Consider the following 16,163-nt stretch of genomic DNA (forward strand, 5'->3'; position numbering starts at 1 on the left):
TCTCTCCCCCCCCCCAACCCTTGGTTGACCTTGTCCTAGACTTGCAGACACGGATGTTGGGCATCCAACTTCTAGACATGCTGATCCAGGGGCTTCAAACTTCAGCCCTCAACCTCCAGTATCAACACCAGGACTCATCAATCATGGGAATTCATCTGGACTCATGAGGACCTCCAACCCCAGGACTCATAGGCCTGGAGGGGTCACCAGCCCCAATTCTTGGAGCCCGTCAACCAGGATCCTTGATAGAGGGTACACTAGTCTTCGTCCTCACTGCCTGTTGACCCAAACCCCAGAGAATCCTGGAGTCCCGCCCCTGACCGCTAACTCCCCCTCATCCCCATCCATAAACCCTAATCAGAACTCTAAAGCAAAACACTGACCCCAAGACCATCCTTACGAACCTAAGAATCACAGAAATTTAGCTACAATCTCAATGGGCATCACAACTCGGCACAACCTCGATCTTAGAGCATTACAAAATTCTGACGTAACTCTTTCAAAAGCCACAGATTTCACACATCTTGTTAACGCACTGAGTACTGGTCTTACCGGTGGAGAAGAAGTGACAGAGATGAGAAAGAGTTACTTGGCATTCCTCGGTAAGTTGAAACCCACCCATGTGTCTTACTGTCAGCATCGGAAACAAAGTAGATATTCTTTAAAATCACCTCCCCAACCTGCTGCTTCACTCATTATGTTCCACTATTTTGGACTGTGCAGGAAGTTGACATGTCATGGTGTCCAAATGACAAGGAGAAGGTAACACTTTAAATTCAATCTGCAATTACTCTTGGATTGAGAGGTACAAACATCAAGTGAAAACTTAGGTAGAGTAAGTGGACAATGTACCTGTGTTAATGAGACTCTTTTGCAGACTCAGTATACACTCATCCACTGGAAACAGTAAACACACATTCTGATACAGTGTGTGTCTCTTAAATACTTTGTGTGCCTGTCTACAAAGTACACATTTTCACACAGTCTCTGATTCTCTGAAACACTCTGTGTGTCTCTCCTATCAACACATTCTGAGGTGGTCTCCAACCTGAAACACTTTCTCCATGTCTCGCCACAGACATATTCTGACACAGTCTCTGTGTTTCTGAAATAGTATCTAGGGTTTCTCTCCACAGCACACATTCTGACACATTCTCGGACTTGAAACACTGTCTGTGTATCTCTCTCTCCACGGACATATTCTGACATAGTCTCAGTGTCTCTGTCACAGTACCTGTGTGCTATGTTCCCTCTAAACTATGCGTGTGTGCGCATGCACACACCTTTTTCAACCAGCGCACAAAAGAAATTAATGCGCACGCAAAAGGTTAGTTACCTAAAATTGTGTAGTAATTAATAATTATACTTGTTGAAAATAATCTTTTAGCTTAATGATTCTGTTAACTAGTTAGTCGGTTTTTCAAATACCACAATGCACGTCACTAATTTATGTCACCTCACCTTTCCTGTTCCGGTTTGTACAGCTGCATCAGGGCGGCAGCCATCTTTGGTGGACAGTGTTCATATCGTAAAGTTTACAAAGATCTGTTTCAAATCCTGTAGATAGCTTACTAAGTTTTTATTGAAAAAAAATATTGATTCACTATGTCGAATTCAAAAGAAGCGAAGAGTGTGAAGCACAAAAGAACTGCAAATTTGGTTAAAGTTGAATGGCTTAACAAAATAGTAGAAACTGCTACACCGAAAGCTCATGAGGTCATAAACATTCAGCTACAAGAAATATTTATGTATGATTCGGAAACTGGAGTTATCTGTTTGTATTGTTGTGATGCGAAAGTTGCTGCAGAATTTGCTAGTGGAAAGGAGTGGGATGATATTTGGAAACTTGACTTTTTGATCCTGAAAAAAGGGGAGTTAGGTAGGAAGGAAGCTGAGAAGCAGGACCTCAAAAGTGGGAATTTTGGGATTAGAGATTAGCCTGTATGACGTCGAGGCTGAATCGTGGCTAAAAGATGCCCATAGGTGGGAGCTTAACATCAAAGGAGGTATATTGTATTGAAAGAACAGGCAGGAAGACCTAAGTGGTGGTATGGCTCTGTTGGTAAGAGATGGAATTACATCTTTAGAAAGAGGTGACTTAGGGTTAGAGAATGTTGAAAGTTGTTGAATGAAGTTCAGAAACTACAAAGGTAGTTACGGAAATCATGTATAGGCCTCCAAATAGTAGTCTAGGTATGGGGTTGAGATAGCAACGAGAGCTGGAAAAGACATGTTACAAATACAATGACACAATTATAAAGGGCAACTTCAATACACAAGGGGATTTGGAAAATCAAGTTGTATCGGATCACAAGAGAGGGAATTTGTTGAATGCCTGCATAATGACTTTTTAGAGCTTGTGGTTGAGCCTATTCAGGGTAAGGCTACCTTAGATTGGGTGTTGTGTAATAACCCAGATCTTATTAGGGAGCTTAACGTAAAGGAACCCTTAGGAGGCAGTGATCATAGTATGATTGAATTCATACTGCAATTGGAGAGTCATGAGAGAGGAGCTTGCCCAGATGGATTGGAGAAGGATATTGGCAGGGATGATGTCAGAGCAGAAGTAGGTGAAGTTTCTGAGAATAGCTTACAAGGTGCAGGATAGATATGTCCCACAGAGGAAGAAGCTCTCAAATGGCAGGGGGAGGTAACTGCACCTGACAAAGGAAGTTAAGGACTGCATTCAACAAGGAAAGTGCAGAAAAGGCAGCAAAAGTGAGTGGGAAGCTGGATAATTGGGAAGCTTTTCAAATCCAATAAAAAGCAACTAAAAATGCAATAAGAAGGAAAAAGATGAAATTTGAGGGCAAACTAGCCAATAATCTAAAGCAGGACACCAAAAGGTATTCAGTTATATAAAGAGTAAAAGGAAGGTGAGAGTTATATTGGACACTGGAAAATTATACTGGTGAAGAAGTAATAGAAACATAGATTTGTGATTTTTATAAATGACTTGGATGAGGAAGTGGAAGGATGGGTTAGTAAATTTGCTGATGACACAAAGGTTGGGGGTGTTGTGGATAGTGTAAAGGGCTGTCAGAGGTTACAACGGGACATTGCTAGGATGAAAACTGGGCTGAAAAGTGGCAGATGGAGTTCAACCTAGATAAGTGTGAGGTGGTTCATTTTGGTAGGTCAAATATGATGGCAAAATATAGTATTAATGGCAAGACTTTTGATAGTGGAGAGGATCAGAGGGATCTTGGGGGTCCAAGTCCATAGGACACTCAAAGCTGCTACGTAGGTTGACTCTGTGGTTAAGAAGGCATACAGAGCATTGGCCTCCATCAATCGTGAGATTGAGTTGAAGAGCCGAGAGGTAATGTTGCAGTTTTTTTTTACTCAGAGTGGTGAGTGCGTGGAATGGGCTGCCGGCGACAGTGGTGGAGGCTGAAACAATAGGGTATTTTAAGAAATTCCTGGATGGATACAGGGAGCTTAGAAAACTAGAGGGCTATGGGTAAGCCTAAGGTAGTTCTAAGGTAAAGACATGTTCAGCACAACTTTGTTGGCCAAAAGGCCTATACTGTACTGTAGGTTTTCTATATTTCTTTGTTTCTGAGCTCCATGTACATGTCTGGGAGTCTCTTAAAGGAACCTATCATATCTGCACCCAACACTGTCACCAGCAGCCCATTCCATACACTCACCACTCTCTGAGTAAAAAACTTACCCCTGACATCTCATCCATACCTACTTACAAGCACCGTAAAAATGTGCCTTCTCATGCTAGCCATTTCAGCCCTGGGAAAAAGGCTCCGACTATCCATACAATCAATGCCTCTCATCATCTTATACACCTCTATCAGGTCACCTCTCATCCTCCATTGCTCCAAGGAAAAAGGCCAAGTTCACTCAACCTATTCTCAAAAGGCATGCTCCCCAATCCAGGCACCATCTTTGTAAATCTCCTCTGCACCCTTTCTATGGTTTTAACATCCTTCCTGTAGTGAGGTGAACAAAATGGGGTCTAACCAGGGTCCTATATTGTCATGGTCCCTTCTGGCAATCCCCCACCTTGCTATTTACCTCACGGATTGGGCATCAATCCCCTCATTTAGTTTCCAATCATTCCCAGTTCCACTAACTACACACACTTGCTTTCCATCAGAAAATGCAGGATAAAGACCCCGTGATCACAACAAGGAGCTGCCAGTTCGTTGGTCGACTCCGGTGTGAGTAACCTTGTTTCATGGTTCTTAGGACCGCCAATTCTAAGTCTAGCATCACTCCTGGATACCGATTCAACGCTCACTATGTCAATAATGCCTCCCGACTCTGTCTCCGCACCCATGTTCTGCACTTGGGTTCGTCCACTGCCACGTTCATGTAACATATATAGCTGCAACATTACCTCTCAGCTCCTAAACTCAATCCCACAATTCACAAAGGCCAATGCACCGTATGCTTTCTTTACCACAGAGTCAACCTGCGCAGCTGCTTTGAGTGTCCTATGGATTCGTACCCCAAGATCCCTCTGATCCTCCACACTGCCAAGAGTCTTACCATTAATACTATATTCACCAATCATATTTGACCTACCAGACTGAACCATCTCACACTTATCTGGGTTGAACTCAATCTGCCACTTCTCAGCCGGTTTTGCATCCTATCAATGTCCCACTGTAACCTCTGATAGCCCTCCACACTAGCCACAACACTCCCCAACCTTTGTGTCATCAGCAAATTTACTAACCCATCCCTCCATTTCCTCATCCAGGTCATTTATAAAAATCACGAAGAGTAGGGGTTCCAGAACAGATCCCTGAGGCACACCACTGGTCACCGACCTCCTTGCAGAATATGACCTGTTTACAACCACTCTTTGTCTTCTGTGGGCAAGCCAGTTCTGGATCCACAAAGCAATGTCCCTTTGGATCCCATGCCTCCTTACATTCTCAATAAGCCTTGCATAGGGTATCTTGTCAAATGCCTTGCTGAAATCCATATACACTACATTTATGGCTCTACCTTCATCAGTTTGTTTAGTTACATCCTCAAAAATTTCAATCAGGCTTGTAAGGTACGACCTGCCTTTCACAAAGCCATGCAGACTATTTCTAATCATATTATACCTCTCCAAATGTGCATAAATCCTGCCTCTCAGGATCTTCTCCATCAACTTTCCAACCACTGAAGTAAGACTCACTGGTCTATAATTTCCTGAGCTATCTCTACTCACTTTCTTGAAAAAGGGAGCAGCATCTGCAACCCCTCAATCCTCCGGATCCTCTCCTGTCCTTATTGATGATGCAAAGATTATTGCCAGAGGCTTAGCAATCTCCTCCCTCACCTCTCACTGAAGTATGTCTCATCCAGTCCCGGTGACTTAACCAACTTGATACTTTCCAAAAGCTCCAGCTCATCCTCTTTCTTAATATCTACATGCTCAAGCTTTTCAGTCCACTGTAAGTCATCCCTACAATTGCCAAGATCCTTTTCCATTGTCAATACTGAAGCAAAGTATTCATTCATTACCTCTGCTATCTCCTCTTTCATACTTGATTGGTCCTACTCTCTCACGTCTTATCCTCTTGCTCTTCACAAACTTGTAGAAATGTCCACCAAGGCCTTTTCATGGCCCCTTCTGGCTCTCCTGATTTCTTTCTTAAGCTCTTTCCTGCTAGCCTTATAATCTTCTAGATCTCTATCATTACCTAGCTTTTTAAACCTTTCATAAGCTCTTCTTTTCTTCTTGACTAGATTTACAACAGCCTTTGAACACCACGTTTCCTGTACCCTACCATCCTTTCCCTGTCTCATTGGAACGTACCTATGCAGAACCCCATGCAAATATCCCATGAACATTTATCACTTTTCTTCCGTACGTTTCTCTGAGAACATCTGTTCCCAAGTTATGCTTCCAAGTTCCTGCCTGATAGCCTCATATTTCCCCTTATTCCAATTGAACACTTTCCTAACTTGTCTATTCCTATCCCTCTTCAATGCTATGGTAAAGGTGACAGAAGTGTGATTGCTATCTCCAAAATGCTCTCCTATTGAGAGATCTGACACCTGACCCTGATGCGTTAGGGAACTAGAGATGCAGCTCAATGACCTTTGTCTGGCCATAGAGAGTGAAGAAGTGATAGATAGGAGCTATAGGCAGGTAATCACACTGAGACCTCGTGAGACAGATAAGTGGGTAACAGTCAGGAGAGGGAAGGGCAAGAGGCAGATGCTAGACAGTACCCAGGTGGCTGTCCCCCTTAATAATAAGCACTCCTGACTGAGTACTGTTGGGGGAAGATGGCCTACCTGAGATAATGTCATGGCTGCAGAAAAGCAGGAAGCCATGGGTTGTCTACGGAGTCTCTGTGGATGGAAGTTAGTAATAGGAATGGGTCAATAGTTTTCCGGGGACGTCATCGTCGAGAATGGCAGCTTAAGTCACTAGCTCCTCCGGAAAAATACGTATTAAGCCCTGTTAACCCATCAAATATAGTATTTTTTCAAAAAATATTTAAACTGAAAAGAGGGGCAAGAAAGGGGAAAAGGAATGGAAATAAAAAAGCAACACTGCTGAGCCTGCGTCCGAGAGGAATGCAGCGAGCAGCTCTCTTTTACCTGACTGCGTGCTAGCGAGGCGGACGCTGGGCCTCGTTCAGGTGAAACAGCGAATATCTTCGAAATCCTGAAAGAATCAATGGAGGTCCAGAAAGATATAAAGCAGCAGCTCCATGATATTAGGGCAGAGCTCGCCAGCGTCAATCAAAAAATAGCAGTGGCAGAGACTCGAATTGAGAAGGTGGAAGATCAGATAATAAAAATATTAAATCACCAAGAAGGTAAACTGCTTGACCTGGAGGAAAGATCACAGCGGAAAAATATCAGAATCTACAATGTCCCCGAAGGAGCAGAGGGCTCGTTTATGACGGAGTTTGTCGGAAAATTACTGTGGGACACGTTTGATCTTCCCCCGGCTATGAAGCTGGAAATTGAAAGAGCCCACTGCACGTTATTCCCGAAACCTACCCAGGATAGAAAGTCACGCTCAATAATAATTAAATTCCTTTGGTACAGCACCAAGGCAGAGATTCTACGAAGGGCCTGGGGTAAGAACGGAGTGTTTTTAGAGGATAAATTAATATACTTCACCCAAGATTACCACCCCCCCATGGACCCCCAGAAACGCAAAGAATACTCTGAAGTAAAGCGAAGTAAGGCAAAATAAGGTTAGATTTCAAACTCCGTATCCTGCTAAACTTCGAGTGTTTTATGACAACGGGATGTGGTTGTACCAGACAGTGGAAGAGGCAACTACAGACATGAAGGCCAGAGGGTTGCTCATCAGCATGACCAAAACGAGGGAAAGCCTGATTGAGGAATTATCCTGCTCCGCTTGGGAAATAGTGCAAGAATCGAGAAGGCAGGAGACGGGAGGAGGCTGAGAGAAATAGTAGAAATACTTAGTTGTTATTCTTTATTCACTCACTTGCTCCTTTTTCCCCACCAAAATGAGAATATATATATGTGTGCATATATGTGTATGTATGTAATATATGTGTGTATGTATGTGTGTGTGTGTGTATATATATATATATATATATATACGTGTGTGTGTGTGTGTGTGTGTGTGTGTGTGTGTGTGTGTGTGTATATAGGAGTACACAGGGAAATCTTTTCTGTGTAATGGATTTGTTCACTGACTTTTATGAATACTGCAATGGGGGCCCTCAACTCACAAGTAGGAGGGGTTATCCCCCACAGCTAGACATTTCCTCTAGCTCAACGCAGGGTCAGCTACTAGAGACCTCAGCCTTGAAATCACACATTCGTTGCCATTTTTGTTATTATTTGTGTTTCTTGCTTCTTATTTGTTCAGGGAGTGGATCGATTAAGTTTTGTTCTAATTTCAATGATACATTGACAGATAAATACAGATGGCTAAGGACAAGGTAAAATCATTTCTTTTAATGTCAATGGGCTATTAAATCCAATCAAACGTAAGAGAATTTTATCCAAAATGAAAAAAGAACAAGCCCATGTAGTATATTTACAGGAAACTCATTTAAGTGATAATGAGCATAAAAAACTAAAGAGAATGGGCTTCACTAATCTGTTTTTCTCCTCATATAAATCAGGACATAGGAGAGGAGTTGCTATTCTTATCTCAAGTAAGCTAAATTTTGAAAAATTATTCGAAATGGGAGATAAAGCGGGCAGATATATTCGGGTAAGGGGGAATATAGATGGCAACTCAGTTACTCTATTGAATATATACACACCCCTGGGAAGTGATATTGGTTTCTTTCAGAAAATTACTGATATTATGGTAACGGAAACAGAAGGACTCCTGATATGTGGGGGAGACTTAAATTTACAATTACAACAAAACTTAGACTCTTCCAATAGAAAAACCTATGAAATAAAATCTTTACATAAGAAAGTTAATACACTTTTTAAGGATGTTGGTTTAATTGATATAAGGAGGGACCTTTTCCCTGACAGGAGGGATTACACTCATTATTCTGCTCCCCATTCTGTATATACAAGAATAGACTATTTCATAACATTTGGAAAAGACAAAGACAAAATAAACACCTGTGGAATTGGGACAATAGATGTAAGTGACCATGCACCTATATATTTATCTGTTGATTTTGACCTACAACCAAAGAATACTATTTGGAAACTAAATTCAAGTCTACTCAATGATCTGTACTTTAAGGAACAAATTAAAAAAGAAATTGGTCTCTACTTAGAATGTAATGATAATGGAGAGGTTTCACCTCCCATTTTATGGGATACTCTGAAGGCGGTCTTAAGAGGGAAAATTATAGCAATACCATATAAGAAAAAAATAAGGAATAAAACATTAGAGGAATTACAAAATAGGCTGAAGGAACTAGAGAAAAAACACAAATTGAATTTGGCACAGGATACATTAGGGGAAATTAAAAGAATTAGGAATGAAATAAATAATTTGGCTACGCAAGAAATCAGGAAAAACTTAATGTTTCTGAAACAGAGACATTATGAAAGTGGATCGAAATCTATGAAAATACTGGCGTGGAAACTGAAAAAAAAAGATAGCAGAAAATACAATTCATAGAATTAGGGACCCAAGAACGAAAATGATAAAAAATAACCTAAGTGAAGCTTTTGAAGTGTTTTACGAAACTCTATATTCCAAAGTTCCAGGGGGAAGCATAACCCAAATTGACACCTTCTTGAATTCTCTAGAGTTACCCACTTTAAGCGAAGAACAAAATAGAAGGATGACTGCTGACATAACTGAAGTTGAATTAAAAGCTGCAATTAGTAGGCTTAAATTAAGCAAGTCACCAGGATCAGATGGGTATATGGCAGAGTGGTACAAAGAATTTAAAAATGAGTTAATTCCTGTTTAACTCCCCACACTGAACCGGGCTCTAAAAAAGGCACAAATGCCACCCAGTTGAAAGGAAGCAATAATCTCAGCTATACTGAAAAAAGGCAAGGATAAAATGGAACGTGGGTCATTTAGACCAATATCCGTTCTTAATGTAGATTATAGATTATTTACCTCCATCATGGCCAAACGATTAGAGGAGTTTCTACCCATACTGATATGTAACGATCAGACAGGTTTTATACAACAATGCCAGACACAAGACAATATACAAAGGACACTTCACATTATGGGTCATATACAAAAAAATCAAATCAAAGCAATAGAGATAAGTGTGGACGCTGAAAAAGCATTTGATTCGGTTAATTGGAATTTTCTTTACAGAGTTTTACATAGATTTGGTTTCCAAGACAGAATTATTAAAACTATACAGACACTACATGAAAATCCTACTGCTAGGATTAAAATCAATGGATATTTATCAAATAGTCTTACCTTAGAAAGGGGCACAAGACAGTGTTGTCACCGCTACTCTTCGCATTATATCTGGAACCATTAGCTCAATACATTAGACAAAATGAAGATATCAGGGGAATTACTATTAAAGGGACAGAGCATAAATTGGCTTGTTACGCGGATAACATTTTGATCTATCTAGGGCAACCAACATACTCTTTGCCTAAATTGATGCAATCCTTTGAACAATATGGTCAATTATCAGGATACAATATCAACATAGATAAAACCTAATTACTTTCATATTACTATAGACCACCAAGAGAAATTGAAAGTCGATACCCCTGGGCATAGCACACAGAGTCTTTCAAATATTTGGGCATCATTATGCCAAAAGATTTGGCAAAATCTTTTGCCAAAAAGGGAGGGAGATTGCTGAGCCTCTGGCGATGATCTTTGCATCATCAATGAGGATGGGAGAGGTTCCCGAGGATTGAAGGGTTGTGGATGTTGTTTCCTTATTCAAGAAAGGGAGTAGAGACAGCTCAGGAAATTATAGACCAGTGAGTCTTACTTAAGTTGTTGGTAAATTGATGGAGAAGATCCTGAGAGGAAGGATTTATGCACATTTGGAGAGGCACAATATGATTAGGAATAGTCAGGATGGCTTTGTCAAAGGCAGGTCATGCCTTACGAGCCTGATTGAATTTTTTGAGGATGTGACTGAACACATTGATGAAGGTAGAGTAGTAAATGTAGTGTATATGGATTTTAGCAAGGCGTTTGATAAGCTACCCCATTGAGAAAGTAAGGAGACATGGGATCCAAGGGGACATTGCTTTGTGGATCCAGAACTGGCTTGCCCACAGAAGGCAAAGAGTGGTTGTAGACCAGTCATATTCTGCATGGAGGTTGGTGACCAGTGAGGTGCCTCAGGGATCTGTTCTGGAACCCCTACTTTTAATGATTTTTATAAATGACCTGGATAAGTAAGTGGAGGGATGGGTTAGTAAGTTTGCTGCAGACATAAAGTTTGGGAGTGTTGTGGATAGTGTGGAGGGCTGTCAGAGGTTATAGTGGGACATCGACAGGATACAAAACCGGCTGAGAAGTGGCAAATGGAGTTCAAGCCAGATAAGTGTGAGGAAGTTCATTTTGGTAGGTCAAATATGATAGCAGAATATAGTATTAATGATGAGGCTCTTGGCAGTGTGGAGGATCAGAGGGATCTTGGGGTCCGTGTCCATAGGACACTCAAAGCTACTACACTGGTTGACTCTGTGGTTAAAAAGACATACGATGCATTGGCCTTCATCAACCGTGGGATTGAGTTTAAGAGCTGTTGCAGTTATATAGGATCCTGGTCAGACCCCACTTGGAGCACTGTGCTCAATTCTGGTCGCCTCACTACAGGAAGCATGTGGAAACCATAGAAACCATAGAAAGGGTGCAGAGGAGATTTACAAGGATATTGCCTGGATTGGGGAACATGCCTTATGAGAACATGTGTTTTCTCCTTGGAGTGACAGAGGATGAGAGGTGATCTGACAGAGGTGTACAAGAGAATAAGAGGCATTAATCGTGTGGATAGTCAGAGGCTTTTTACCAGGCCTGAAATTGCTAGCATGAGAGGGTATAGTCTTAAGGTGCTTAGAAGTAGGTATAGATGAGATGTCAGAGGTAATTTTTTTACGCAGAGGGTGGTGAGTGCATGGAATGGGCTGCCAATAACAGCGGTGGAGGCAGAAACGAGACTCCTGGATAGGTACATGGAGCTTAGAAAAATAGAAGGTTATGGGTAAGCCTAGGTAATTCTAAGGTAAGGACATGTTCAGCATAGCTTTATATTGTGCTGTAGATTTTCTATGTTTCTACCTGATCAGGTTCATTTCCCAATACCAGATACCTCTCCACTTGTAGGCTTATCTACATATTGTGGATGTACATATAATGGTGGACACAGAAATGGTAAATGAACTTAATGAGTACTTTGCATCTGTCTTCAATGTGTAAGATACCAGCAGTGTGCCAAAGGTTCGTGAGTGAGTACCATTGCTATTACAAAGGAAAATGTGTTAAGCAAACTGAAAGATCTAAAGGTGGATAAGTCAGCTGGGACAGATGGATTACATCCCAGAGTCCTGGGAGAGGTTGCTGAGGAGAAACACTGGTCAGGATCTTTCAAGAATCACTTGATTCTGGCAAGGTCCTGGAGGACTGGAAGATTGCACATGTCACTCCATTCTTTACGAAGGGAGGAGGGCAAAAGAAAGGAAATTATAGGCCAGTTAGCCTAACTTCAATGTGTAGGAAAATGTTGGAGTCTATTATTAAGGATGAGGTTTCAGGACCTCATCTTGGAGACCAGTTGCAAAATAAGTCAACTTCAGTATGGTTTCTATAAAGGGAAATTATGCCTGGCAAATCTGTTAGAGCATTTGATAAGGTGCCACACATGAGGCTGCTTAAGAAGACAAAATTCTGTGGTATTAAAGGAAAAATACTGGCATTGATAGAGGAATGGCAGGAGGCCATGAACAGGAATAAAAGGGGCCTTTTCTGAATGGCTTCCAGTGAATAGTAGTAAGTGTTGGGACTGCTACTTTTCACATTGTTTGTCAATGATTTAGATAATGGAATTGATAGCTTTTGGAAAAGTTTGCAGATGATGTGAAGGTAGGTGGAGGGATAGGTAGCAATGAAGAAACAATGTGACTCCAGCAGGACCTGGACAAATTGGAAGAATGGCCAAAACAGTGGCAAATGGATTACAGTGTTGAGAAATGTATGATAATGCTTTTTGGCAAAAAGAAAAATAGTGTGGACAATTATCTAAATGGAGAGGAGGTTCAAACATCAGAGATCAACAAGATTTAGGAGTCCTCATGCAAGATTCCCCAAAGGTTGAGTCTGTGGTAAAGAAGGCAACTGCAATGTTGGCATTTATTTCAAGGGGAATAGAATATAAGAGCAGGTTCATAATGTTGAGGCTTACTAAGTTGAAGATACTAGTCAGGCCAACAGTTTTGGGCCCCATAGCTAAGAAATTATGTGTTGTCATTGGAGAGAGTCCAGAGGAGGTTCACAGAGACTATTCAGGAAATGAAGGGGTTAACATATGAAGACTGTGTGGAAGCTTTGGGCCTGTACTCACTGGAATTTAGAAGAATGTGGGGTGATCTCATTGAAACCTACCAAATATTGAAAGAACTAGATAGGCTTGATATGGAAGGGCTATTTCCTGTGGTGGGGTTATCCAGAACTAGAGGGCACAACCTCAAAATTGAGAGGTGACCTTTTAGGTCAGAGGTAAAGAGGAGTTTTTATTACCCAGAGGGTGGTGAATCTGTGCATTGTTCTGCCACAGTCTGCAGTGGAGGCCATGTCCAATGTATATTGAAGGCAGAAGTTGATCATTTCCTGATCAGTCAGGGAATCAAAGGATATGGCGAGAAGGCAGGCTGAGTGAGCTCTGCGATCAGCCATGATGGAATAGTGGAGTAGATTCGATGGGTAGACTGGCCTAATTCTTCTCCTATGTCTTATGGTCTTATGAAACACTATTGCCATGTCTCTCTCCACAGCACAAATCCTGACAGGCTTAGACCTGAAAAACCAGGTGTGTCTCAGTCAAGAGCACATATTCTGACACAGTCTCAGATCTGAAACTATGTCCATGTCTCTCTCCTCAGCACATTCTGACAGTCTTTGTCTCTCTGAAACACTATCTGAGTGTTTCTCTCCACATTACACATTCTGATACAATCTCTGTCCCTGACAAACTCTTTGTGTCTCAGACCTGGAACACTATCTGTGTGATTTTCCTGAGTCAGTGTTCCCAGCAATTTATTTTTAATTTTCAATTTCAGGAATATGCAAACATTTTGAATTTCACGCTAAGAGCACGTTTCCTACCAAGATTGTAGATTTACCAATAAAACATTAGGTATTGCCATGGAACAAGAAAGGAGTCAGATAACCAACATGGCTGCCGGGCGTAACTCCAGGAGAGTAGCAATGTTATAGATCTGGTAGTCGCCTCAGAGAGAGCCCTCCACTGCCCATTGTCACAGCTTGTTGAAATCAACCATTCTTGTTAGCCCCCACCCCCCCCCCCCGCCAACTCCTTCTATCTATTACACACCACTGTACTGCATTGTGAATACTTTAAACCACCGTTTGTAATGCTTTAAGTACATACTGGGACTTATGATTTGTGCACATTTTATTCCATATCTATTCTTTTATCTAATTCCTTATTCTTTATAATTGTTAAATGTTATTTTTATTGCATGTCGTGCCCTAACCAACACATCACAGCAAACACCTAATACATGTAATCGTATATGGCACGTAAAGTTGATCCTTGATGTTCCCCCGTGTCGTTGAGGTTAATGGTTCTGCCTTCATCTGGCTGAGCCCCAGGTTCCAGACGTTTCATGATAAACTTCTTCACCTCTGTCCTCCTTAGCGCTCAAAGGAGAGATCTAATGTGGAAAACTGGTTACTTTAAGTCAATAACAACTATCACTCATCAAGAAGAGCGATGCTGATTAATTGTTGTATGTTAATTGTTGACCCCACTTGAAGTACTGTACTCAGTTCTGGTCACCTCACTACAGAAAGGACATGGAAACCATAGAAAGGATGCAGAGGAGATTTACAAGGATGTTGCCTGGATTGGGGAGCATGCCTTATGAGAATAGATTGCGTGAACTCGGCCTTTTCTCCTTGAAGCGACAGAGGATGAGAGGTGACCTGATAGAGGTGTATAGAAGATGAGAGGCATTGATCGTGTGGATAGAGAGAGGTTTTTTCCCAGGGCTGAAATGGCTAGCATGAGAGGGCACAGTTTTAAGATGCTTGGAAGTAAGTACAGAGGAGATGTCAGGAGGAAGTTTTTTACGCAGAGTGGTGAGTGCTGCAGGCAATGGAAGTGGAGGCAGATACAATAGGCTCATTTACCAGACTCCTGAATAGGTACATGGAGCTTAGAAAAATAGAGGGCTATGGGTAAGCCTACGTAATTTCTAAAGTTAGGACATGTTTGGCACAGTTTTGTGGGCCGAAGGGCCTGTATTGTGCTGTAGGTTTTGTATGTTCCCATGTTAATGTTATTCCTAACTCATGTATGATTCATAGCTCTCAGTGTTTAATGTTTTACCCTGTTTCTCCATGCCAGGGGTCTGTCTGTGCAGCATCTGGGATCAGGAAAGCTCTGCCCATCCACCTGCTGGTGGAGGTAAGTTCCATCTCTCCGTAAAGTGAATGTAGAAACAGCGAGCGCTCAGTGACTGGGATAAGTGGCAAATTTGTACAGGCATTACAACAAACCACAAGGATGTAGAGTGAGGATTTGACCGCATTCCTGAGGGAAACACTAGCTCTGTTTAAAGTGAGCAGAGGTATGTTTTAACACACAGAATGACGATGGGTGCTTGGAAATCAATGCCAGATGTGATGGTGGTGGTTGATTTAACAGGAACATTTAACAGATTAGATGTGCACATAAATGTAGGAAAATGGAGGACTATGGGCAATGTAGGAAGAAAAAGGGTTAGATTGATCATGGAGAAGCTTTATATGGAGTCACACTCATCCAATCAAGTGGAGCTCATCTTACTCCTGACCAGGCTTAGAAGCCGTGCAGGGACCTTGGCACTGACATGATCTTACTCTTGACAAGGTTTAGAGGCAGTACAGAGGCCTTGGGCTGTTCGGGTGGTGAGAGGCCCCAAGAGACCACCCCCTTCTCCTGAGCCATCATGGACCAGTTGCCTCTGTCTGAGTGCTGCTTGAAGGGTTTAGTCTGCTCTAGACCAGACTCTCTGCCTCGTCTTGGTGTACTATCTCCTGGTACACCTTGATTATGTACTAATGAGATCTCTCCCTGTTACAGACCAGAACCTGTGTCTTACTGAGAGCTGTGGGCCCAATGCAGAGTGTCACAATGACACGGGAAGCTTCTACTGTACATGTAAGGCTGGATTTTACTCTGATTCTGGAGACAGAAGGTTTGCTGGTTCCACAGAGTCCAGCTGTAAAGGTACTGTTCTATCCTGTACTCCATCCGGGCATCGCTATCACCCAGACCAGGTTCACCACCAATGGACCAATGCAGGGAGTGAGGATCCCTGAATGACTTGACCTCAGTTGGTTTCTGATGTTGTACATCTATTCAATACTTGACTGGGCTCACTGAGTGGGGCTGGAGAGATGGAACAGTGTTAACCATTCCTTCCTTAGGCGTCTCACAACATAACATGCAGATCACCCACCCCCAGCTGCTCTCATCAAAGTAAAATTGCTCCACTTCAATGACAACTGGCCAGTCCTGCTATGAGGGTTCCATCTGTGACAGTGACTGGCT

The 16,163-nt window shown here is 42.0% G+C and overlaps 1 protein-coding gene across 1 annotated transcript in view; it reads left to right on the forward strand.

Moving 5' to 3' along the window:
- The first annotated feature begins 339 nt into the window (after positions 1–339).
- Positions 340–16,163, forward strand: part of LOC132405905 (adhesion G protein-coupled receptor E3-like) — a 60,373-nt gene continuing 44,549 nt past the window's right edge. The window contains exons 1-3 of the mRNA XM_059990883.1: positions 340–602; positions 14,976–15,035; positions 15,693–15,839. Of these exons, the coding sequence (XP_059846866.1) occupies positions 437–602; positions 14,976–15,035; positions 15,693–15,839 (373 nt within the window). The 5' untranslated portion in view covers positions 340–436. The remainder of the gene's footprint in view (positions 603–14,975; positions 15,036–15,692; positions 15,840–16,163) is intronic.

Source organism: Hypanus sabinus, chromosome 16 (assembly GCF_030144855.1).
Source record: "Hypanus sabinus isolate sHypSab1 chromosome 16, sHypSab1.hap1, whole genome shotgun sequence".
NCBI lineage: Eukaryota > Metazoa > Chordata > Chondrichthyes > Myliobatiformes > Dasyatidae > Hypanus > Hypanus sabinus.